The sequence below is a fragment of the Camellia sinensis genome, chromosome 1 (assembly GCF_055761805.1).
Source record: "Camellia sinensis isolate YWXY chromosome 1, ASM5576180v1, whole genome shotgun sequence".
Classification (NCBI taxonomy): Eukaryota; Viridiplantae; Streptophyta; class Magnoliopsida; order Ericales; family Theaceae; genus Camellia; species Camellia sinensis.
This window is the reverse complement of record NC_138961.1, coordinates 136,280,239-136,306,285: the sequence shown is the minus strand read 5'-3', so window position 1 is coordinate 136,306,285 and position 26,047 is coordinate 136,280,239. Positions and strand designations below refer to the sequence as shown.

General features: G+C 32.5%; 1 protein-coding gene and 1 long non-coding RNA gene across 2 annotated transcripts; one reads left to right on the top strand and one right to left on the bottom strand.

Annotated features, from left to right (window-relative positions):
- Nucleotides 1-5,585: 5,585 nt before the first annotated feature.
- On the bottom strand, nucleotides 5,586-6,586 carry LOC114291980 (uncharacterized). The gene is made up of 2 exons (XM_028235865.2): nucleotides 6,450-6,586; nucleotides 5,586-6,077 (listed from the first exon to the last, which is right to left on the bottom strand). Exons 1-2 carry the CDS (start codon nucleotides 6,453-6,455, stop codon nucleotides 5,586-5,588), a joined length of 498 nt encoding a protein of 165 aa, XP_028091666.2. The 5' UTR covers nucleotides 6,456-6,586.
- Nucleotides 6,587-19,637: 13,051 nt separating this feature from the next.
- LOC114291963 (uncharacterized) lies at nucleotides 19,638-22,162 on the top strand. Its single transcript, XR_014339103.1, has 2 exons — nucleotides 19,638-20,311; nucleotides 21,017-22,162. It is a non-coding gene; the product is annotated as an uncharacterized LOC114291963 (long non-coding RNA).
- Nucleotides 22,163-26,047: the final 3,885 nt, after the last annotated feature.

Here is a 26,047-nt window from a genome sequence, read left to right as displayed (position 1 = left end):
TAAATTAATCCAATTCAATCACTAACAAAGATCTTATGAAGAATAATAATTTTGTGGATCTTCAATATTTATTATTTTTAAATTATTTTAACATCATACTAAAAACCTTAGTAAAAAAAAAAGTATCAGATTCTCGGTGACAGGTAGTGCCACCTGCTAGCTTGCATCTATCCATGGAAACTTTCATTCCATCATAGTTCTTGGGTTGAGGAGAATTGTAGTGGAGAGTATAATGAGAAAGAGAAAGAGAGAGAGGGAGTGGGAGGGGGAGGCTCAGCATATATACACCAAGAATGGCTGAGCATAATCCCATGCAAAGAGAAGGCTTAGTCTGCTCCTTCGCATGAGTGAGGGGAAAATAAGAAAAAAAAAAAAAAAAAATCTTAGCTAACAGTAGAAGGAGAAGAAGAGAGGAAGGTTAAAGAAGAAAAATTTTTCTACCATTTCATCACCCTTTTGAATCCTACTATTAAGTAAGAAAACCCTCTCAACCCTCTCATTTCTTTTTATTAATGAAGTTTTTAGATTATGTTCATGTGATTAAAATGACTACTCATAGATAGAAATTTTATACACATGTGTAGGAATTTTGTGATGTGTATATCAAATGTTTGAAGATAGTGATAGTCTTAAAATCATGTTATTATTATAAAAAAATAAGCTTGCATGTGTAGTTTATACATTTAAAGAGAAGATTGAAAATAATTTGTTTGTCCTTAAATCTGCCAGAATGTTTACACGAATTTTTAGACAATTTTATACTCAAAATTTCGAGGTGATTTCTTCTACAAAGTTGTTGAGAATGATGTCTAGTTCATCCAGGAATTTTGGCAACAATTTTTGAGCTTTCTACGAATTTATACAAATTTTTAACTAAATCTGAAACTGTGAAACAGATTTTACTATGTATTTGCAAATTTATTTAAAATTCTATACTAAGCCAAATCTGGTAATTTCTAACGAAAAGATGAAATTTGAGAAGTCTAGTTTCATGATAAATTTTTATATTATGGATTTGATCTATAAATTTAAGCATGGAATTAATGTAAGGAAATGTGACAAATCTGTGTCATAAGAATTGCTGGAAATTTTACAGGATTATTTACATCTTCTTTTTTTTGAAATTCTTTCTGAAAAATGACCTAAACATCCCTATTGAGTATTCTGTTCATTTGCACGAATTTTAGGATTGTGTAAATAATTTATTTATAATTTTTAATACCTAAGTTACAATCTGAAAATTTTTGGATAGGATAAAATCATCACTTCAATATTGTGTTGGTCTAATCCATCATCTATTATAAATTAGTAATCCATGTATGAGTGTGTTGTGATTTATTTAATATTGTGCTAGTCTAATTTTACAAATCAAAAATTTGTGTATGGGTGTAATTATGGTTTATTTCTTGTATCTAAGTTATTATGTTCATACCATGGTTTAAATTAATTGTCTATTAAATTTTGTACATTGAATTATTATTGTGTGACATATATAATGTTTTATGTTGGGAGTCTTTTTTTTTTTAGTTGGTATAACATTATTGGTGATTGAAATTTGAATAATTTGTGTTTAATATATAAATTAACCGAAATGATTAATGGTATATATAAAGTTACTGATAGAGGGTTAATACCGGGTACTCATGGTGAGCCCTGATTTTTAATAATTTTTAAGTAAATTGTGTCGCGAAACCCTAAGATGGCACAGAGCTTATTTGAACCATTATCGGTATTTGGTTTTAGAATAAGAGTGGATGTGCGGGTGGCACGCAGGGAAGTTACGTACCCCTGGCAGACCGTTCCCTTGGGGCAGACCACGGATGTCACAGTTTGGGTATATAACTCCGGGCGTGAGCATCTTTGGTAGTTCTTGAATATTTGACCAATGAGTGGTTTCCAAATTAACCGTGGCCATGACTTAATGGTTGGTAAGTTAAACCTCTTTGGTGAGATTTCAAAGGTCACCTAAGTTATTAAAATTATTTGAATTATTTTAATGGTTGTAATTTATGTTTACGATTATATTATTATCTCGTGTTTATAATCTCATTATTTTCTCTCAAAAAGAATGGTAGGTTGGTTATGTTTTCTTACTGTGTTGCAAAACTTATGGCATATATTTTGTTCCCCTAACGTTTCATGCCAGATTATGTCGAAGGAAGGACTGGAGCTGCTGCTAATATCGAACCTTGGCTAACTTAGAGTCAAGATTTTATCAAAATAAAATCCTGTTATCTCTTGTATTAGTATTTAACAATGTTGTGACGCTGTGTGTGAACTTGTAGTTTTATTTTGTTGTTGGGCTTTGACTATGAAAGAATTTAAAATTTCCTAATTAGTAGTCAAAATTTTATCTAGCAAGTTATTGTTATTTAAATCTTATGATGTTCCAAAAAAAAAAAATTTTGGGGCTTTACAAAAGGTGATCCCTTGATTTTTTTTTTTTTATTAAATAGCTTTAGAATATAAAAATTATTAGTAGTAGACACAAAATAGAGTTAAAATTTGTATAATAAGATATTATAAATGTTATTTTTTAACTACTCAAAATTTAAATTTTAAAAAATTATAGTTGCCATTTAACTCTTATCTAATTTTTAACTTACTACACCTCAGTTTTTATTTTTGATGTTTTTTTATACAAATTTTAAAAAATTATAGATGACATTTTACTCTTATCTAATTTTTAAACTATTACCCTCTTCTGTTCCTCTATTATTAGAGTTATATTAAATTTTTTTTTTTCAAATTTATCTTATTTTATTTTTGAATTTTTAAATTTCAACTTGATTTTTTTTTTCAATTTTCATTTGATGTTTATTGAATTTCTCTTTAGCTCGTTTTTCTAGAATTTATTTAATTTTTCTTTTTTCTATATTCTTATAGTTCATCCTCAAATTTAAATTTGATTTTTTTATCTTTATCTTATATTTACAGAATCTGCTCTTGCTCTTGATTTTCAGTTGAGTTTATTCTTTTTCAAAAATTTATTTAATTTTCTCTTTTTATATTTATCTTCAAATTTAAACTTAATTTTTTTTAATTATATCTTTATCTTATATTTATAGAATTTCACTCTTACTATTTCTTTTCAATTGAGTTTATTTGATTGAATGTATTTTAAAAAATTAATTAGTTCTACATATCTATATAAATATAATGAAATCATTCAATTTTTTTATTTAAATATCCATATAAATCAATATCACAATATTTAATTAATTTTTAATATATTTAGTATTATTTATGGCATTTTATTATTTGCACTGATTTTACGTTAGTATGAAATAAAAGGGAAAAGGAAAACAAATACAACTCAAGAAAGGAATCATTTGAATTTTTACTATTCAAACAACAACTGATTAGTCTCAAAAGACTAACAACACAATTGTTTGCTAAGCACACCATAATTGGTGCCCCAATTACAGAAATTATTGGCACATTGTTTTGTAATTACATAAAATTTAAAAACAATTATCAAGATGACAAATTTGAAGTGGAAAAAAAACCTCTTCAAATAATCTTAAAATGTAAAATTTAATTTGAAACTTATAAAAATATTATTTTAAAAAGGATAAATTTCATTTCAAACCCATATACTTAACATCAAATCTCACTTTGTCTTTTAAAATTGTAATTGTTTTAACCTGTTAAACTTTGAATCAAGTGGCAATTGAGTCCCTTCCTATAACGTCGTTTTGAAACTAACGGAGAACAGTCACGTGATAGTATTAATTACACTTAGTACTTCTACATTTTTACAAAAATCTCATTTCAACCTCTTTACCCTAGTCTTAAACACCCATATACTTTTATCAAAATTCCCACTTTAGTCCTTTTGCTTTAATTTCTTCGTCATTTTTCAAAACAGTGAGACCGGGCTCAATTGCAACTTGAAATGAAGTCTAGGAATTGATTGGAACAATCAAAAGATCATACGACAAAGTGGGATTTGATATAAAGTATAAGAGCACAGTAAATTTAACCCACACGGCGAAATGCAGAAAGAAGAAGACGTGCTACACATGATATTGTAACTGCCAAGAGGACAAGATAAAAGCCATACACAAAGATTAAATTAAATATTTTTTCTTTCCCTCAACTTTTCTCTCTCTCTAAAAAACCTCCACCCCCGAGCCTCACTTTTGGCCGGCCGACCGCCGCCTTTGGCTATGGCGGTCGGCTGGCCCAGCTCTATTGTGTGTTTGTATGCTGGTTTTTCTTTCTAATAAACTTGATTCCCACATCTTCTTTCCACTTTGTGGTCCTTTCTTTTGTTTCTTCAGGTGCCTTGTTTTGTTTGTTTTTGTATCAACAAGGGGAGTTTATTTGTATCAACAGGGGGTGTTTATTTGTATCCACTCAGAGAAGGAGGTCGGTTCTGGACCGTTATAGAGGTTGAGCAGATCTGGTTGTATTTTCATTCGGGCGCTCTTTTGCCAGTGGGAGTTTGAGGGATGAGCTCGGGTTCAGATCTTTGGAGTTTACTTCGGTGTTTTGTTTGGGGGGAACTAGGTGTTGAAGTTGATCCAGATCTGTCCAAGCTTTCATTCGAGCGCTCCTTTTTCGAGTGGGAGTTTGAGGGGTGAACTTCATCCAGATCTCGGCGGATTTCGTTGTTTTGGGTTGTCAACACCGGGGCTTGGAGATGTCAGTGGGTCTTGTTTGGCAAAGAGTGCTCGGTCCCGACCATGGTAGTGGAGTTTTATCCAGCCATGGAGCTGTTGGCTATGGAGTTTTTCCGGCCAAGGATCTGTCTCGGTAGAGTGTTGTCAGGTGTGGGTGAGCTTGCAGCAGGTGTGGGTTTGGAAATCCAATGGTTGGAGGTGTTTCCGGCCATAGATTCAGTCCAAGGAGATTGTCAGTCTGCTTCTGCTGGGGTTGGGGCTTTGTGTGGGTATAGAGGCTATAGAGTCTTTCCAGCCATGGAGATGTCTTCGGCAGGAGCGGAGGAGCGTGCACAGAAGCGTGCAGGAGCAGAGGAGCGCGCAGCAGGCGTGGGTCTTGGCAGGTGGGCGTTGTAGCAGGTTGGCGTTGGAAGTTGGAGAAGCATAGGTGTAAAGTGCAGCAGCACCATAGGCGTTGGAAGTTGGTAGCTGGAGAAGCATGGGCATTGTAGCAGGTGCTCTGGGAATGCAGCACCATAGGCGTGGGTGTGTGCACCATAGGCGTGGGCAGCAAGGACATAGAGTGCTGCAGCATTTAGAGTGCTGCAGGTGTTTAAATTGTTGGGTTTCCACCTCGGATGTTAGACTGGTGGGTTGATTTTGTGGAATCATGTATTTTATTTTTTTGTTAAGTCCTTCTTAACGTTTTTTGTCTTTTTTTAAAAAAAAAAAAAAAAAAAATCGTGAGGCCAAGGGGTTGGTTGTATGGTTGCGAGTAGCAGTAGTAGGGGTATTTTGTACTTTCCGAATCTCTCTCAGTGCATCTCATCTTCCTGTACCTTTAATTTCATGTTGATTAATGAAATTTTTCTTTGCTGATCAAAAAAAAAAGATAAAAGCCATACACCCACACCAACCAAAAGCTTGGAATGCTGAAGGATTCTGTAGCATTTAACCAGAATTTAGGCACCTTGTCCTTCAATATGTAACCAAAACTAATAAAGCAGCCACACCTGCAAATAGAAGTGTCCGATAAAAAAATGACTGGTCCTTAATGATCAGCCACAACAAAACCACTGCCAATACGATACTGACTGTAAACGCAATTGTCAGTAACAGGATGTCGTAGAAAGCATCGGGTAACTTGTCTGGATGCAAGAATATATCTTTGAATCCGATGGTGAGTTTAGTTTCAGTTCTTCCAACATCCTTTAAATTGCTAAGAGCTGAAATTGTAGAACCTGATATTAAAGTGAAGAATCCGATCAGCAGAGCTGCTTTTGAGACGTCGATTCCTTGATCGGTCGAACTGTTTGGAATAAGGGGGTGATTAGTAGTATCCCTATCATCATCACCATCATCATTGTCGTCGACTTTAGCGTTATTTGGAGGATGGAGATCCAACTCCAAGGCCAAGACTTCCTTCTCATTTGTAGGGCTAGAGTTGACTTCATGTTTTTCCATTGGAATCTGCATCAAGTTTAACTAGATTGTATAAAACATTTGAACTTGAACATAGCAAAATTTCGTTGAGACTTTATTCTAAACATTGTGTTTACGTGCATAAAATTTTATTACAGAATTAGACATGAGGTGAGATCTATTCATTTAAATGCAATAACATTGTAGTATACTCTTTTTCATTATAATGCATACTCATCCGATCTAATTAGCTTACAAGTTGCAACATACTAGCAATATCATTTTTCTTTATTGATAAAAAAAAAAAGAAGAAGATATTACACTACTGCTAGTTTTCGTTTTATTTGTATTTTGAGAACAAATTTCATAGACTAAAATATAATTATCCAAAATTTTAAGAGAACGAGAGAAAGAGAACACCTCCATTATGTTAATTTGAACATCAAGAACATCTCCAGAAAACTTTCATTCCAAATTAGAGTCATTGTCATTTTTTGTAGTCTCAAGCAATGTCAGATCCATTTCTCGTCTCGCCTAGTTCGTTTTTTGTTTTTCGATCAACTCCCTCTTTTCTCTCTCTTGATTATTATATAATCTAGAGGACGAGCGAAGGAACATATAACTTTCTGCTCTTTTTTGGTTAAATTTAATCACCTATGGATGGTGGCCTACCATTTGAATTTTTAAAATGCAAAGAAACTTTGTTGCAGATCACATCTGGCTTTCCAGAGATTGATGTGGCCCGTCAACATGTAATTTTATATAGTTGTGATAGGACAAGGGAAATTTTAATAGTTTTTTATTAGTACAAAATTCATTTGATCAGAAATAATTATCTACATGGATAGAATTTACGTGGGAATGAATGTCAACTCATATGACAGTTGTGTCAATTTTTATAATTTATAAAAAAAAAAATCAATTTTAATTCAACGACATCCATAAGTAAGACAAGGGCTTTGATAGAAACCCCCTCCAATCACCACTCCCACCACTCATACACACATACACGTGACGGGTAATGATTGGAGGAGAAGAAAAAAAAAAAAAAAAAAAATCCAGACCAATCAAAAAGAGAGAGGGTCAAGGTAGAGGGGAAAAGGGGGTGCGAATCTTTTTCCGCAAGACAAATAGGATCCTTTCGCTTTGGGCCATGATGATAAAAAATTATGACAAAAGAATCAAAACAAAGTATATAATTGAACAAAGGACAACTTCCTAATATTTATTTAAAATACATATTATTTTTTATGGTTTAAAAAATTATAAATATTCTATTGTCAATTTTTTTATTTAATATAATTAATTAAGAAAATAAAATTCTTAACTGTTATTTTATACAAAAATGAAATTATTTAAATTATTAAATAAAATAAATTACTCACATCATTAAAAAATATTAATTAAATTGATGATTTATTAATTAAATGGTCTATTTGTATGAAATTAAAAACTTCAAGGGTGAGATGTGTTGGAAATGGTAAAAAAAATCTGGGTAAAACCAGAATTTTTTCTCAAGTTTGGTCTACTTTTTAGGTGGGCCCCGAGCGTCGATTTACTCGGGTCAAAGTAGTAATGCGTTCTATGCTGCGTTGTGATTCACGTGGTATATTTGGTTGCTCAAAACCATTACCGAGTGAATGGGAAATTGAAGCCAAAGTGAGCTCCATGGAAATGGAGTTTTGGTAGAAATTCCTTAAGGTTGTAAATTGGCTTGTCCCACATTGATTTGGTGGGAAGTTTTGATAGGGTTTATAAGGCTTGGGTTAGATACTTGGGGTATGCCCCAAGGGGTACCCAAGTGTTTTAGAGTGAGAGGTTATAGGCAAAATGGGCTAGACCCATTGGACCCAAAAATCACCACACGCGCGCGCGCGTCGCCGCCGTCCATCGACCTAGGCTTGGGCGCGGGTGCGTAGTGTGTGGTTGGGCTTCTAATCTTTTTGGGCCAAAAACATTTGAATTTAATTTTATTTTTTGGTAAAATAAAATCCAGAATTCAAATTAAACTGGTTTGGATTTTTTGCTCATCCAAACAGAGCCCTTCCCATTTTTATCTGTTTGAATTATTAACCCAACAGATTCAAATCTGTTTAAATTTGAAACTAACAGGTTTCATACCTGTTCAATTCAAAACCAAGAGCCATCTTTACATCTATAAATAGACTAGCCTCCTATTTGGATTTCACTCGAATTTTCGTACTTCATTCTCTGCTTTAAATCTCTGCATTTTGCTGCATCTTATTTCTGAAAGAAAGAGTGTAAACACTTTGTGTGCTCGACGAACGATTAAATTGTAGTGCTGCTTTTATTCGTTGATAAGATCATTTTATCCTGGGAGATAGACGTCCAAATTCTGATAGCACCGTGGAGAGGACGAATCTGTCTTAAGGACACAGTGTCAAACACTGGACTTGATCAGAAAATAATTCGAACAAATTAAATCAAGTAAGTTATTTAATTTATTTTCAGTGTTGTTTTTTATTTATTAAAATCATATTTAAATTTTGTTTTTGTAACAAAATAAAAATCTATTTTTTTTTTATTATTTCGAGTTTGATTTTTGTAATCAAACAAATTCTCTCATTTTCTTTATTTCTTGAAATTCTAATTGTTGTTGTGTACACAATAGAATTAAATTTTTTAAATACAGTGAAGATTGTCTAACAATCTTAAGACAGAATCCTTTTTGGTATCTTCATTGTATTTAATTTTTTGTGTTTTCAAACTAATATTCTGGTTGGAAAAACAAATAGTGATTTATGCTATTTGACAGATAGTAGTAATATACTGTCTCTTTTCTTTGACAACTAGTAGTAATATACTGGTGTCATTAACAATTGCAGAATATTATTTGGTGTTACAGAAAATTATTTTGGTATTTTATTTTTCTAGTTTTAGTAACAAGGAAAATAAAATTATATTATTTTCTAGTTTTAGTAACAAAGAAAATAAAATTATTTTGTATTTTAATTTATTTTTTGGTTTTGGTAACTAGAAAATTATTTTGTGTTTGTTCTGATTTTTGTAATCAGATAGTTTTGTGATATTTTATTTTCTAGTTTCAGTAACAAGAAAAATAAAATGATTTTGTGTTATAATTTATTTTCTGGTTTAAGTAACTAGAAAATTAATTTGTGGTTTGGTTTTCTAATTTTTGTAATCAGATATTATCTCGGTATTTTATTTTATTAGTTTTAGTAACAAGGAAAATAAAATTATTTTGTATTGTAATTTATTTTCTGATTTTAGTAACTAGAAAATTAATTTTGTTAATCAATCATGTAACTTTGTGACTCGGTCACAATCTGTTAATTTTGTAAGTAACTTATGGTTTCGTTTGGTAGACTACTTATTTTTGAACCCTTTGTGAAAAGGTGTTAATTATTTTGACTTTATCATAGTTTATCGTGAGTATACATGGAAGAATTTGTTTCTAGAGTAAAATATTAGTTTTACAAACTAATTTTATTTTTATTACAATGTGGATTCATAGTCTTGAATTGTTTCTGCACTTGAGTCGGAAAATATATATATATATATATATTCACAAGAATATTTTAATGCATATTTAATTTGTTTATTTATGTACAAATCAAACTTATTAAATGAATGTATGTTTTGCCATTTTGAAGTTTAAATTTTAAATGCGTTGGATTTTATTTATGAGTTGAGAATCCTTTTATTTCATGATGCAAGTGATGGGATCATGCATGATTATTTATTTTGTTAATTCATTATTTTTAGTTGATGCGTTTGATATGCATGTATGATATCAACTCAAGTTATTTCTTAACAATAATTTCAAGTGATTTGAAATGATAAATTGTTATGTCGACTTTGGACATAAGCAAGTTAATTTGAATATTTCTAATCAATTTTGAATGGGTGTTTAAACACCAGAGAAATTTAAACATGAAGATGTATGTAATTATATCGGTCCGTTTAATTGGGAAGTAATTTAAGAAATCTTTTATGTTGATTATTGAATTATGTGACATGAGATGTCATTAATAATTATTTTACTTGCGTAGTAGAATTTGTTAAACCATGAACCATTTTATTAATATGGGGGTGTATCTCTTGCATTAGTTGAGATAATTTAATTTTCTTCTGTCACAAATATTTTTATAACAGTGACATTTATTTGTTATTGAGTTGCAAGAATGTATACAATCAAATGGGTTTTTGAATTGTTTGATTCTTAGGCCAAATTTTTTTATGAGGATATGATTTTGTCAAAACATTAATTCTGACTTGAGTAGTCATAATTATTTTGGTTTTTTCTTGAATTTGTTTTAAAAATTCATTGATTTATATTAGAAGTGATAGGGGTGGTGAATATGATGCACCATTAAATGTATTTTGTGCACAACATGGCATTATTCACCAAATTACAGCACCCATGTTACTAAGTTCAGGTTTACCACAGAACTTGTGGGGGGAAGCAATATTATCTGCTAATTATGTTCTTAATAGAATACTCCACAAGAAAACCAACAGCACTCCTTATGAATTGTGGAAAGGTCGACCGCATTCCTACAAATACTTAAAAGTGTGGGGGTATTTGGCAAAAGTTGAAGTTCTTGTTCCTAAAAAGACTAAGATTTGATCAAAAACAGTAGACTGTGTGTTTATTGGTTATGCTCAGCATAGTAGTGCATATCGGTTTCTGACTTATAAATCAGAAATACCTGATATAAATGTGAACACTATTATAGAGTCAAGGAATGCTGTGGTTTTTGAACATGTCTTTCCTTATAAGAAAGGACAGGAATTAAGTTCACGGAAAAGAACTTATGATTGTACACAAAGTCAAGAGACTAATGACAATCAAACACAAGAGACTAGTAATGGTCCCGACCAAAAGGATTAAACTGATGATGAACCAAGACGAAGTAAGAGAGCGAGAACATCAAAATCCTTTGGTCCAGATTTTCTGACATACTTGTTAGAAAATGAACCTCAAAACTTTAAGGCAGCAATGACAGGTCCTGAAGCACCTTTGTGGAAAGAGGCTGTTAATAATGAAATTGAATCCATTATGCAAAATCATACTTGGGAATTGGTAGATCTTCCACAAGGTTCTAAACCTCTTGGATATAAATGGATATTCAAGAGAAAAATGAAAGCAGATGGTTTAATTGACAAGTACAAAGCAAGACTTGTAGTTAAATGTTACAGACAAAAGGAAGGTCTGGATTATTTTGACACATATTCCCCTGTGACAAGAATAACATCCATTCGAATGCTTATTGCTATAGCAGCGTTGTTTAATTTAGAAATACATCAAAGGGATGTTAAGACAGCTTTCTTAAACGGTGATCTAAATGAAGAGATCTATATGGAACAACCCGAAGGGTTTGTAGTATCAGGGCAAGAAAAGAAAGTTTGTCGACTTGTAAAATCCCTTTATGGATTAAAACAAGCACCTAAGCAATGGCATGAAAAATTTGATCATGCAATGCTTACTAATGGGTTTAAGATAAACGAATGTGACAAATGCGTCTATATTAAAAACACTGACCAAGGATATGTCATAGTTTGTCTTTATGTGGATGACATGCTTATCATTGGAAGCAATCAAGACATGATCAAATCAACTAACCAAATGCTTAACAAAAGATTTGATATGAAAGATATGGGGGGCGCAGATGTTTTATTAGGAATGAAAATTACTAAAACATCTGACGGATATGCATTATCTCAATCACATTATATTGAGAAAATTCTTGGTAAATTTATCAAGGATGATATGAATTTAGCTAGAACACCTGTACACATCAGTCTTTATTTATCGAAAAATAAAGGTGATGCAGTGTCTCAGTTAAAATACTCCTAAATCATTGGATGCCTAATGTACCTAATGAATTGTACTCATCCTGATATAGCTTATGCTATCAGTAAATTGAGTAGGTACACTAGTAACCCTAGAGAAGACCATTGGAAAGCGATCATTCGGGTTCTTAGATATCTAAGATTTACTCGTGATCATGGTATGAACTTTACTCGATATCCAGCAGTACTCGAAGGTTATTGTGATGCCAATTGGATATCGGATACTAAAGATTCAAAATCTACTAGTGGATATGTCTTTACTCTAGGAGGCATTGTTGTTTCTTGGAAGTCCACGAAACAAATTTGCATCGTACGATCCACAATGGAATCCGAGTTCATTGCTTTGGACAAAGCAGGAGAAGAAGCAGAATGGCTTCGTCACTTCTTAGAAGACATTCCAGTGTGGCCAAAACCTGTGCCAGCTATTTGCATTCATTGTGATAGTCAATCTGCAATAGGCAGGGCACAGAATCACATGTATAACGGTAAGTCACGACATATTCGTCGTCGACATAATACCGTAAGGCAATTGTTGTCAAACGGAATAATCTCAATAGATTATATAAAATCTAAAGAGAATATTGCGGATCCGTTAACAAAAGGTTTGACAAAAGAGCTAGGTTATAGTTCATTAAAGGGGATGAGATTAAAGCCTATTACATAAGAGTCGTCATAATGGTAACCCTACTTATATGACTGGAAATCCCAAGAACTAAGTTCAAAGGGACAACTAAGTTATGTATGGCTCGCCAGAAATCACCAAAGGATTAAATTCCTATCCATTCCTATGGTGAGAGTGATATCTGCAACATATGTTGTATACAGGGGTATAAGGATAAGCTTTGCTTTTAATGATTACTTATATCTTGATTAAGGTATAAAATCAAGACGAGTATAAGGAGATACTCACATAAGAATCACCTATATAAGTGTTGAACTGGGGCCGGTTCTACGAGAATGAAAAGGCTAAATTCTCTAGAAACACTTATGAAAACTAGGCACGTTCAAGGCCAAAATGAACACAACAGTGAGAACCACGATGTGTTAGAAGATATTTTGTGTGAAATCTATTGTATTGGCTTACACAAATGGCTGAACAATTCAAGGCATCGCGTCCATTGGTTAGCCAGTAAGTCCGATCGGTTATCACTAGGGAAGGTTCAAGGCCGAAAACTACCTATCCTGATGCAAGATATTTTCGACTTATACTCTTTCGTTAAAGTCTGCATATTGTTGCATTTCCGTTGTCATCAAATTCCATTCATGTGGGGGATTGTTGGAAATGGTAGAAAAAATCTGGGTAAAACCAGAATTTTTTCTCAAGTTTGGTCTATTTTTTAGGTGGGCCCCGAGCGTCGATTTACTTGGGTCAAAGTGGTAAAGAGTTCTATACTGCGTTGTGATTCACGTGGTATATTTGGTTGCTCAAAACCATTACCGAGTGAATGGGAAATTGAAACCAAAGTGAGCTCCATGGAAATGGAGTTTTGGTGGAAATTCCTTAAGGTTGTAAATTGGCTTGTCCCACATTGATTTGATGGGAAGTTTTGAAAGGGTTTATAAGGCTTGGGTTAGATACTTGGGGTGTGCCCCAAGGGGTACTCAAGTGTTTTAGAGGAAGAGGTTATGGGCAAAATGGGCTAGACCCATTGGACTCAAAAATCACCACACACGCGCGCCGCCGCCGTCCGGTCGGGCGGGCTGGGCTGGGCGCGGGCGCGGGTGCGTAGTGTGTGGTTGGGCTTCTAATCTTTTTGGGCCAAAAACATTTGAATTTAATTTTATTTTTTGGTAAAATAAAATCCATAATTCAAATTAAACTGGTTTGGATTTTTTGCTCATCCAAACAGAGCCCTTCCCATTTTTATCTGTTTGAATTATTAACCCAACAGATTCAAATCTGTTTAAATTTGAAACTAACAGGTTTCATACCTGTTCAATTCAAAACCAAGAGCCACCTTTACATCAATAAATAGACTAGCCTCCCATTTAGATTTCACTCGAATTTTCGTACTCCATTCTCTGCTTTAAATCTCTGCATTTTGCTGCATCTTATTTCTGAAAGAAAAAGTGTAAACACTTTGTGTGTTCGACGAACGATTAAATTGTAGTGCTGCTTTTATTCGTTGATAAGATCATTTTATCCTGGGAGATAGACGTCCAAATTCTGATAGCACCGTGGAGAGGACGAATCTGTCTTAAGTAGGGGTGTGCATAATACCGCCGAAACCGCCAAAACCGCACCGAACCGCACCGCCAAGGCAAATTCGTTATTATTTGCCAATTGAACCGCCGGTTTTTGGTAAGAAAAATGGCAAATTCTAGTGACACTTTTATCAATCCGCCGGTTTCTATTTTTCTTCCAAACCGTACCGACCCGCACCGCTATTAAATCATGTTTTATAAGATTCTAAAAATTCTTTTTTACTTAAGTTTGCTTGTTGTTCTATACCTTAGAATATAGTATTACATTACTGCTCAAGGGGAATTTTATGTATTGCATTTGATCATTGTAGCTTCCACAGATACTTGTAATGAACTGATGGCATAGTCGTTGATACTATCATGTTGTTGCTACACTTGTTGCATCAGAAGAAAACTTCACAAGATGCTTAACATCACGGTATCTCTCGTCTTTTTTTTACTCTTTCATTTAAGTTTTGTAATTTGAATTATATTTTTTATAAACCGCCAATCCGCCCGAACCGTCAAGACAAATTCGCCATTATTTGCCAACCGAACCGCCGGTTTTTGATAAGGAAAATGGCAAATTCTAGTGACACTTTTATCAATCCGCCACCCGCCATACGGTTTCTATTTTTCTCTCAAACCGCACCGACCCGCACCGCGCACACCCCTAGTCTTAAGGACACAGTGTCAAACACTGGACTTGATCAGAAAATAATTCGAACAAATTAAATCAAGTAAGTTATTTAATTTATTTTCAGTGTTGTTTTTTATTTATTAAAATCAGATTTAAATTTTGTTTTTGTAACAAAATAAAAATCTGTTTTTATTTATTTATTTTTTATTTCGAGTTTGATTTTTGTAATCAAACAAATTCTCTCCTTTTCTTTATTTCTTTAAATTCTAATTGTTGTTGTGTACATAATAGAATTAAATCTTTTAAATACAGTGAAGATTGTCTAACAAGATGTAATTTCTAAAATTACAGAAAATAATTTATATTTTATATAAATTTCAAGAGATATATTTACAATTTATCTTTAAATAAAAGTATCATATGAATGATAAAATTATCTAAAATTAAAATATGTTTCAATTGAATAGTAGAATTTACAAGTCATTTTGCGTGCAAATGAAAATTGTGTCAGGTACAAGTGCAAACTCATGCGTTTGCATACAAATTAAACTTGCACTATATAAAAATAATAGGAAAATTACAACAAAAACTTTAAAATTTGAACATGGTAACAAAATAAATTTTTAATTTTATGGATTTAAATCTTAATCAGTTAATTAATTTTTAATCTAAATTATTTACTTATTTTTGTTAAGTAAAATTGATGAAAAAGTCATTAAACTCAATGAAAAAGAATATTTTAGACATTTTTCATATACCTAAATTGAATATAATATCTAAAATACTTCTTTTCCGATAATTTTACATAACGAAAATAAATAAATGATTTAGATTGAAAATAAATTAAAAAATTAGGATTTAAATTGAAAAAATTAAAAATTTATTTTGTTATAAATTTCAAACTTTAAGATTTTTTTTTTTTTTTGTAATTTCTCCAAAATATTGACTATCTATAACTGTCACTTTCATTGGGGCATAATTTTTAGGGTAAATTACATGCAGGTGGAGTTTGTATTAAATATTTATAAATTGATAAAAAAAATTATAAAGTTAATTATTAATATGTATAAAGTTTTTCATTGATTTGATTTTTTTTTTTTAAAGGTATCCTTATGTATAACTTTCCCTATTTTCACTTGTGCCCAATAAAATTTGCAACTGTAATATCAAACTTTTCTTTTAGCTACCATAATATATTGTTTTAAATTTTTTTTTATTAAATATATTTAATCCCACTAATTTTACAAAAATATATATTATATTATATATATTTTGTTAAAATAAAAGAATAATAAGGAACGATGAGACAAAATGGACATAAAAGGGAAAGACTATGACTGGGAAAAAGAAAAAAAAAACATAATTTTAATTTTTTGAGTTATAATTAAAAAAAAATGCCATAACTAAATACAATATGAGGCATAACTAAAGAACTTATGAGTTATAATTAAAATAATGATATAACTAAAGAAGAAAATTAATCATAATTAAAAAAATGGCATGACTAAGAATATCTATGATATACCATTTTTAAAGAGGTAGACATTAGAATTTCCTGACATAAAAAAGAGAAAAAGCCTGATAGAAGCGAGGGAAGGGAAAGAAGAAATTGACAAACAGAGAAGAGAGAAAAACTAATAAGGAAAAAAGATAAAAGGGAGATAATTGGGAAAGAAATTCCATGTAATTTCAAAACATTGCATAATATGCAAACAATAAGATTTCAAACACAAAATATACATATATGACATATAAGGGTAAATTACATTGATACACCTAAGATTTCTGTTTAATACAGATTCTTCTCATATTTGAAAAATTATACTTACTCACTGTCAAATTAAAATGACATATTTGCCCCTTAACTTTTATACATATAAAATAATAAAATAATACAAATATTTTGTTAATTTCATTTCAATAAAAATAACAATCATCTTCTTTAGTTTAATTCACACAAAAAAATGAGGATTTTTTTTTCATTTTTTTTTATTTTTACTGAAATTTTTAATTATTTTAAGTAATTTTTTTTTTATTTTTTAGATACACATAATTTAGATATACTTAAGAAGTATAATATTTTGTGTGTTTTTTTTTTTTAATTCACCAAAATAAAAAAATTCAATACATTATCTTATTTTGATATATTCAATGAATTTTTTTTAAGTTTTTTGTACAAATTATATATTTTTTAAATATATCTAAATTAAATTGATCTAATCTAAATATAATGGTGGAAATAAAAATGAAAATTATATTCACATATAAAAATCAAGAAAAATGCTTGGGAGCACTAATTAGTGCTCCCACTAATTAGGTGGCAGTGGGTCCCGCCATTAATGATGTGATGTTTTGGTTTTGGAGTTGTATTTTTTTTTTTTTTTTACTTTTTTAATGCATTAGTGCTATTAGTGGTGATATTTTTAGTGGGATGAATCATTGTTGAAAAATCAATACAAACAAATATCATAAAGATATTGCAATAGTGATATTGTTGTAAATATAAATCATATTTGTGAGTGTTTTGTTTTAAAGCGAAAGGTCACCATTAAGCTATATCATTATGTTTGAAAATTCTATATTAAATTTATGTTTGTATATCATCTCTCAATACCAATATGTTTAGGTAGAATTTAATGATGGAAAGTTATAAAATATAATCATGATGATAGGAAGAAAAAATGATAGAAAAAAGAGCAAAATAGTTATTTAAAAAATTTTAGGACACAATATCAGTAATTTAGGGGGCAATTTGTAATGAGATTACAAATTTTAGGAAGAAAAATATAATATTTTAAATGTGAATAAACAATAACCTTAGTAAGTGTCATTGTAATTTATCCTAAATATATAAATATTTTTTTTTATCTCATATATATATATTTGTTCTCTTATTATAATAATTAGAGTATTATTAATGTATTTCCTTAAATCAGAGGATTTAGAACATTTCCATCTAGCTTTTTAAAAAAAGTTTATCGATTATCATAGATAATCCTCATCAACTTTTTCTCTGCAATAACTATTTTAATAATAAAAAAAAGTAGAATAAATATACAAAATAAACAGTAGTATATAGATAAAAAATTAGTTAAGTAAAATAAAAAATATATATACATAGAGATATATATAGGGGCATGCACCAATAAATCCCAAATTTGTATCTTGTAACCCATTTGGTCCTATGAATTTTCTTATGAACCGTTAGGTCCTATCCCAATGTTAGTGACCATTGAACATCATCGACATCAAACATTATCCATCAAACATCAAAACATCAAACATCAAATTTATGAGTAACATCATCGAAATAACATCAAACATCATCATCAAAACAACATCAAACATCAAAACATCATCAAAAGAACATCAAAAATAATAATTAAATAATTTTTAAAATAACGATTAAACATCAAAATAAAAATTAAACAATTTTTTAAATAACGATTAAACATCAAAATAACAATTAAAATAATATCAAATATCAAAAATAACGATTAAACAATTTTTTCTGATCAAACATCATCATCATAATTCTCTCCAATTTTCTCCTATTTCGTAATTTAAACAAAAGATTAAAATCTATCCATTTATTTTATTTTCTCTCCCAACCATTCAAACCAAACGAATTGACGTGGTTGAGTTATCCCTTCCGATCCACCATTCCCAGAGAAAACCCACTTCCCAGAACCGCCACCAATCGTGTCTGAAAAGCCCCTTCTGGCCCCTGAGACCAAACCCTTTCTGGATACGATGATGTTTTAGAACTTTTAAAGGTTTGATGATGTTCTGGCCCCTGGGCAAAACAGTGGTGAAATAATCATGCAAGGAAGTGAACCAGAGTAAGGATCCTCATGAAAGTTTACATCTGCAACAGAACATCATCAAACCTTCTTGATGTTTTGTTGATGTTCTTGATGACGTTTTATGATGTTTCTGATGATGTGCCATGAGAGGATCGTTTAACGCACAAGAACTGGAAGGTGAGGAACGACGCAAACATCGACCTCGCTGCCGTATGCGATTCCATCTCGGATCCCAACGCCATTTCTCTTGTTTGTGATGAGATTTGAAACCCTAGAACTGTTTTTCAAATTTCTAGTAGAAAGATTCATGTAGAGGGTATTGATGTAAAAACTAAATGGATCAAATCAAACCCCCCAAAATAGGCTATTAAACGGGACTAAATGGTGCATAAGAAAACATTTAGGACTAAATGGTTTAACTTTTCAGAAAGTACGATTTATAAGTAAATTTTCCTTTTGTTAATAAGTATCCTGTAAATATTGATTAACAAAATATTAAATAGTTATACATTATTAATGGCACATATTCTCACAATTATGTAAGTAACAGTTTTAAACTCAAATAGAAAAATGTTATGAACTCCAAATAAATTACCAAATGGATTATCAAATCTCTCAAATGGGTGTGGAACCTACTCACATGTGATTTGTGTGGGTCTCACACCCATGCAAGAGGTTTGATAATTAATTTGAGGTTTTTAGCATAATTCTTTGAAATAACTTACCACGAAATTATTATAGGAAATTACTAAAAAAAAATTATAAGTTTAATTATTAATATTTATAATATGATAAATATCTTATTATTATTATTATTATTATTTCAACAAGTACTTTTAGTTTTATGTTATTTGTCTAAATTTTAATTCCAAAATAATTCATGACGGATTATCCTGTCTGAAAAATGAATAATGCTTGGGACCCCCTCACCCCCTTGCCACGTGGCGGGTGGTGATTGGAGGAGCAGGAAAAAAAAAAAGAAAAAAAAAATCTAACCAATGAGAGAGAGGGGGTCAAAGGGGGTGGGGGAAAGGGGGATGAATCATTGTTGCTGAAAAATATAGCCATGACATTAGAAAATTTGAAGTGTGACCATGTAAAAATTAATTTATAAGTATTACTATAATGAAATAAAGGAGAATAGTAATTAATTTTCTTTTGAAGAACGAAGTGTAGGAGACATTGTTCATCTCAGAATCCTTAGAAGCAAACAAACAAACAAATCAAGCTTGGAAAAAAATTCCCAGTTGTCTGTCTCTCTCGCTTTTATGAAAATGGAGATCGATGCATCTGCAAACAACAGCGAAGAACGCAGTGGGAGATTTCAATTAAGTGAGGTTTTTTCGAAGATGATCAATGATCAATTTCATCGTCTTATGGAGCGTCAAGTAAGGAACGAACTTTCCTGGGTGATTCGGCCTATCAAACTCTGTTTTCGCATGAAGAAAACTTTGCACAAAGCTTGTGAGGACGGCGATTTGAAATCTGTGGAAGAGTTGATTCGAGAGAACAAAAACTCGTGTTTGGCGAAGAACGAGTTTGGATTCACGCCTCTTCATATTGCTGCACAGAAAGGTAGAATTGGTGTTGTAGATTTGATTTTGAAATATTGCCCTGAAGCTGTGAAAGAGGTGACTGCGAAAACAATGAGGACTTGTGTTCATGTGGCTATTAATCATAACCAGATCGAGGTTGTTATGCACTTGCTAAGATAGGTTATTGGAGAAAGGCCTGACTTTCTCTATCTTCTTAGTTTGAAGGATTGTAAGGGAAAAACTGCTGTTCAATTCTCTAATTCAAGCAAACAATTCCAGGTATTTGTTTCTCTTCCTTTCAATTCATCACATATACCCTAAACCCGAAATTGGATCTTGGTTTCTTTAGGATTTGTTTAATTAAATCTCTGACTTGTTAATCTCAGTTACTGAACTTTATCCATCGATTATTCGTTTTACTGGTGAAAAGTCATCAATTTTTGTTGTCCCTGAAGAATTCGATAAAATGTGTCAATGGCATGTACTGTGATTTTGTTTTTTTGTTTTTTTTTTTTTTTTTTTTTTTTTTCAAATGCTTGGTTAATAGAATTGAATTTATGAGACTTCTGAATTGAAATATTTCTGGGTTTATGGGTTCTTGAAAACTTGTCTTTGAAAGTTAGTTTTTTTTGTTCTATTCATGCCATTTATCTGAGATTTTAAGTTAGTTTTTTTTGGTTCTATTTATGCCATTTATCTGAGATTTTTTTTTTCTTTAAGGTATAAGTCAAACACTGGAAAATAAGAAATATTATAAAGTTTTATAAAATGTTTTTTTTTTTTTTTCAAAGAAAAACATTTTACATCAAACTAAACATAGTTTTAGAAACAGAGGAAAAATTGAAAAAAAAAATAATAAAGAATTAAAGAAAAAATAGACAATCGGCATATTTGACTATGTTTTTCATCATTTTTTTTGTATGTTGTTTCTCATCGTGCTCTGCTTTCAGAAACAGAGGAATTCACAGTTAAATGTAATTGCAGATTATAAGAGTATCACTTCCCTTGAACCCTGGTGGTTCTGTGGCTCTCGACATCTCATATGATCTACCTCTTTCAGAAAATATAGATTTCGAAATTGACGGAATCAGTGAAGAACCTAGGGCTATGATAGATTGGGATAAACAAACAAAACATCATCCACAGTAATCTTTATAGTGACAATGGCTCATATGATATACCTCAATCAGAGAATATGGATATCGAAATTGATAGGACCCTTCAACAACGTAGAGCTATGTTAGCTTGGGATTTAACCAAACAAAAAATCAAGCACAATGATGTTTATGGTGACAATGGCTCATATGATCTACCTCAATCAGAGAATATGCATATCAGAATTGGCAAGATCCGTCAAGAACCTAAGGCTATGATGGCCTGGGATTTAACCAAACAAAAAATCAAGCACAGTGATGATTATAGTCATGGAGGATTGTCCAACGGCTCAAGGGAATTAACCACACAAAAAATGAAGCACAATGATGATTATAGTCAAAGAGGGTTGTCCAACGGGTTATCAGAAATAAGAACTGTTATGCGCATTATTGGATTCAGAAATGTTTTGCTGCTGATAGCCACCCTGTTTGCAACAATAACCTTCCAAGTACCTTTTCACCTCCTTGGAAGCACTTCCAAAGATTGCTATATACATGATTCAATCATGTCCCGCTCGCTCATGTTGTTGAATTCCATGGTGTTCATCGCATCAGTGGGCATTATTATATTCCTTCTGCATGAATTCCCACTAAAACCTTGGCCTCATATCTCAATTTCGGCTCTATTTGGTTCTTATATGTTCTCGTTGAAGGCAGTATCACCCAATGAAGGTCCAGCCCTGTTCTTCATATCGATTCCCATTTTGTTGGTTGGCATCTGCAGGAAAACTTTATGGCTTTTCAAGCAAAAGTCTTCTGTGAGCACTTGAAGTTATATTACTTGTGGTTGTTCATGTTGCTTTAGTACGTGTGGTTGTTCAATTTAAGTACTTATATGTGTTCAAAATAATGGCTATATAGCCAATTGTCACATCTTTATGCAGACATTTGTTTTTGTGTTTTGGGCTCAACATATCTGTTTGCAGAATAGTTGTGTGTGAAATTCATGAAAATGTTTTTTGTGTTTTGCGCTCAACCTATCTATTTGCAGACTAGTAGTGTGTGAAATTTATGAAAGTGTTTTTTGTGTTTCGGGCTCAACATATGTATTTGCAGACTATAGCATGTGAAATTCATGTAGGCTTTCATTAAAATATGCAAAACATTGCCCGTGAATTGTATTTCAAAACTGAAACTGTTTCTAAATAAAATGCACCATAGCTAAACCGTGGGAATTATCTGCAAAACATCTATTTTTTGTGCTGCTTCCTTAGTTCTTAGCCATCGTAGTAGAGTAGTGGCTCATGAATCCTCCAACAATCATGAACACATTTTCTTATCCCTTGTTCTTTATTAGCATGCTCTCAATTACAAATGCATTATCATGATGATCAAGTTGAAAATTGACAAAATGTTAGGTGCACAAAATTAGAACACAAAAAGTACATTCTGTGGCCGGGATTTGTCTTCCCACACTACACCCAAGATCAATCTCAGCCGCACATTGCACTTTCTCTGCTCTTTTCTTTGTTTTATTTATGTGCACTTACATTTTTCAAAAACTAATTTGCCAATAGGAATGGCAACGGGGCGGGGCGGGGCCGGGGATCACCCTCCCCGTCCCCGATCCCCGATTGTGAAAATCTCCCCGGCCCCGATCCCCGACAGGGAACCTACCACCCTCCCCATCCCCCCCTATCGGGGATCGGGTTTCCCCGACCCCGAAAATTCCCGCCCCCCAAATCTGTTTCAACACCCCATCATCAACAACAACAACAACAGAATCATCATCATCGACAACGTCAACCAAATCATCAACATCAACAAAAATATCAACAGATTATAAACCAAAAAATAAAAAAAATGGACAGATACACAAACAGATTAAAAAATGGACACAAACAGATCTGAGATCTGTGTCACAGAGAGAGAGAGAGAAAGTGAGAGAGAGAGTGGACGAGAGAAAGAGAGATTTGTGTCACAAACAGATTTGAGATCTGCCTCCGACGCCGACGCTTCCTCCTGTATACGATCGGACTGCTCCCCTCCGACGTCGACTGCCTCCGACGCTGACTGTCCCTTCGTTATCGCCTCCGACGCCGACTGTTCCTTCGATCTACTGAAAGAGAGAGAGGGAAGATAGAATAGAGAAAGACGAAGTAGAGAGAGAGAGGGGGTCGGGGCCTAGGGGTGAGCATGGTCCGGATTAGACCGGATTGGAGTAAAACCAGAACCAATCCGTTATCTACGGATCCTGAAAAATTGGAACCAATCCAATCCGTTTTAATCGTGGAACCAATCCGAACCAATCCATTTAAATACGGATTGGATCGGTTTAGGACCACGGATTTATATAATTAAATAACAAAAATATATATATAACACTTTATTTTCATAAAAATATAAATATAGCATCATATTAGTTTCACAATAGCAATGTCTTTTCATAATAGTGACAAATTGTTCTAAAATTAAAACAACCATAAAGAAACTAGTTCCACCATAAGTATTTACACCATTACAAATTAACACTAAAAACTAGCAAACAAAAGTAATAAAAGAATATACTATGCAAGTTTAGGTTTGGATTTAAGTTTTATATGAAATAAGAGAATATACTATACAGGAGGGTGTATAATAAAAATATAAACTATTTGTATACGGTTTGGATCGGTTCCAATCCGAAACCGTGGGATTCAATCCGGAACCAATCCGTGAACTACGGATTTTTAATTTTTCAATCCGGAACCGAACCACAGATTCAAAAAACCAATCCAAACCTACTGGATTGGACTGGACTGGATCGGATTACGGATTTCACGGATTCCTTGCTCAGCGCTATCGGGGCCAGAGAGAACGAGAGAGTTAAGAGAGAGAGTAGAGTCAGAAAGGGATTAGAGAGTGAGATCTAAAACAACAATAACACAGACATATTATATATATATGCATATAATATAAGGGGTTTATTATATACATACATATAAAGGGTATAAATGTAATTTTATTTCGGGGATACTCGGGGACGGGGCCGGGCCGGGGCTTGAACACTGATCATCGTCCCCGGCCCGAAATAGATCGGGGATTGATTTTCAAATACTGTCTTCTCCCTGTCGGGGGTATTTTTCGGGAAAAAATTGCATAAATCGGGATCAGAGTCGGGGATCCCCGCCGAGTTGATTTTAAATTGCCATCCCTATTTGCCAATCATGAACTTGGAAAATCCACGACATAATGACCCACTGTAAGTCCTATAAAGTCCATGGTTATAAGTCTAACAAATTAGTAAATAACAGAAGATAGATAATTAAATTAAATTAAAGGCTGAAGAGTAAAGAGGTCTTAAAGTTTACATGAAGCATTTTTCAAAAGGCTGTCACACTATATATGGCTAAGTGTGTCAATGGATGCCCAATTGAGTAGAGGTGTAATAATGCCTTGTTGTGGCCCATTTTGCTTCTAGCCTGGCCTGGTCCTTGCACAAGTGGGCTCAGACCCAAGCCCAACCTAAAGAATAGGGACCATAAGGGCGGGCTTTGGATATGGGCCAAGCCCATACCTTGGGGCTTTGCTTGTCCCCTTATCTAGTTAAAGTGGACTAAACACCGGAAGCCCACATAATTGTGACTTTTAATCATTCATTTATCTTCAACTTTTACAACCAACAAATAAAGTGGAAGAGAAAATTGCAATGTTTTGATTGCAACTTCAAATGAAGATCGCAATACACCATCAACAAAAATAATTATTGGATAATATATAGAATTAAACTATAAAAATGTATCCAAAAACAATGGCATGCTAACATAATATAGGACTCTGATACTTTTAGGATTAAACCACTGTGCTAACATGCATATTTTTTAAATATTTTTTTTTTTATAGTTTAATTCTATATAGGATCCGATTTTTCTTCATATGGAGAAAAACATACTAGATGTCTCTCTAACTCGAGAAAAATGCCGAACTTGATTATGTATATGTAATCTAAGTTGCGTTTTCAAGTTAGTGATCTGCAGAGCAAATTCGACGTGACGCCTTGAACATTAAAGCCAATATTAGAAAAGCCAATAAGACTAAAAAAAAGCCATACATCCATACTAGCCAAAAGCTTGGAATGCGACCTAATGAGAATTTTGGCACCTTCACCTTCAATGCGGAAACATAACTGAAAAAGATTGCAAACACAGCACCACACAAAAGTGCACCGTAACAAAAACGACCTTTCTTCAATCATTGACCAAATTGAAAGAACTGTGAAAAGCAAACTCACTGCAAAAGCCATTGTCAATAACACAATGGTGAAGAAATTATTGGGAAACTTGTTAAGGTGAAATAAATCTCTAAGTTCGAGTCTGGGCTTTTCAATTCTTTTAACATGGTGGTCATTTATATCTCAAAGAGCTGCAATTGCACAGCCTGCTATTAAAGTGAAGAATGTCATCAACACGGCTTTGATTGGGAGGTGAACATATTCAAGCATCGGTCTATTTGGAACTGTACAGTCATGATGATGATCGTTGCCTCCTGTGGCATTCAGATGATCCATGACTACTCTTCCATTGTGTTCATCATGATTGCCCATTGGAATCTGAATCATGTTTAACTGGTGGATGAGCTTAAAAGATTTGAACAATATATAGCAAATTCTTGTATGGCATTAAAAATGGCTTGATTAAGAAAACAAAAAAAAAATAAAAAAATCAAAGTAAGATTTTGATAAAATATGGGGTGCTATGTGTAATTAATTGATTTTCTATTTTGTAAATGCTAGTTCAAGTCACAAGAAGATAGAGAGAAAGCATGGAGTTAGAGAGTTAGCAAGGTGATAAGTCGCCGAAATTTCTCACTTTCTCATTTTATAATTTCTTTATTTCTTTTTATTTGCTAGGGGAAGGAATGGGTGGAGGAGAATGAAAAAACA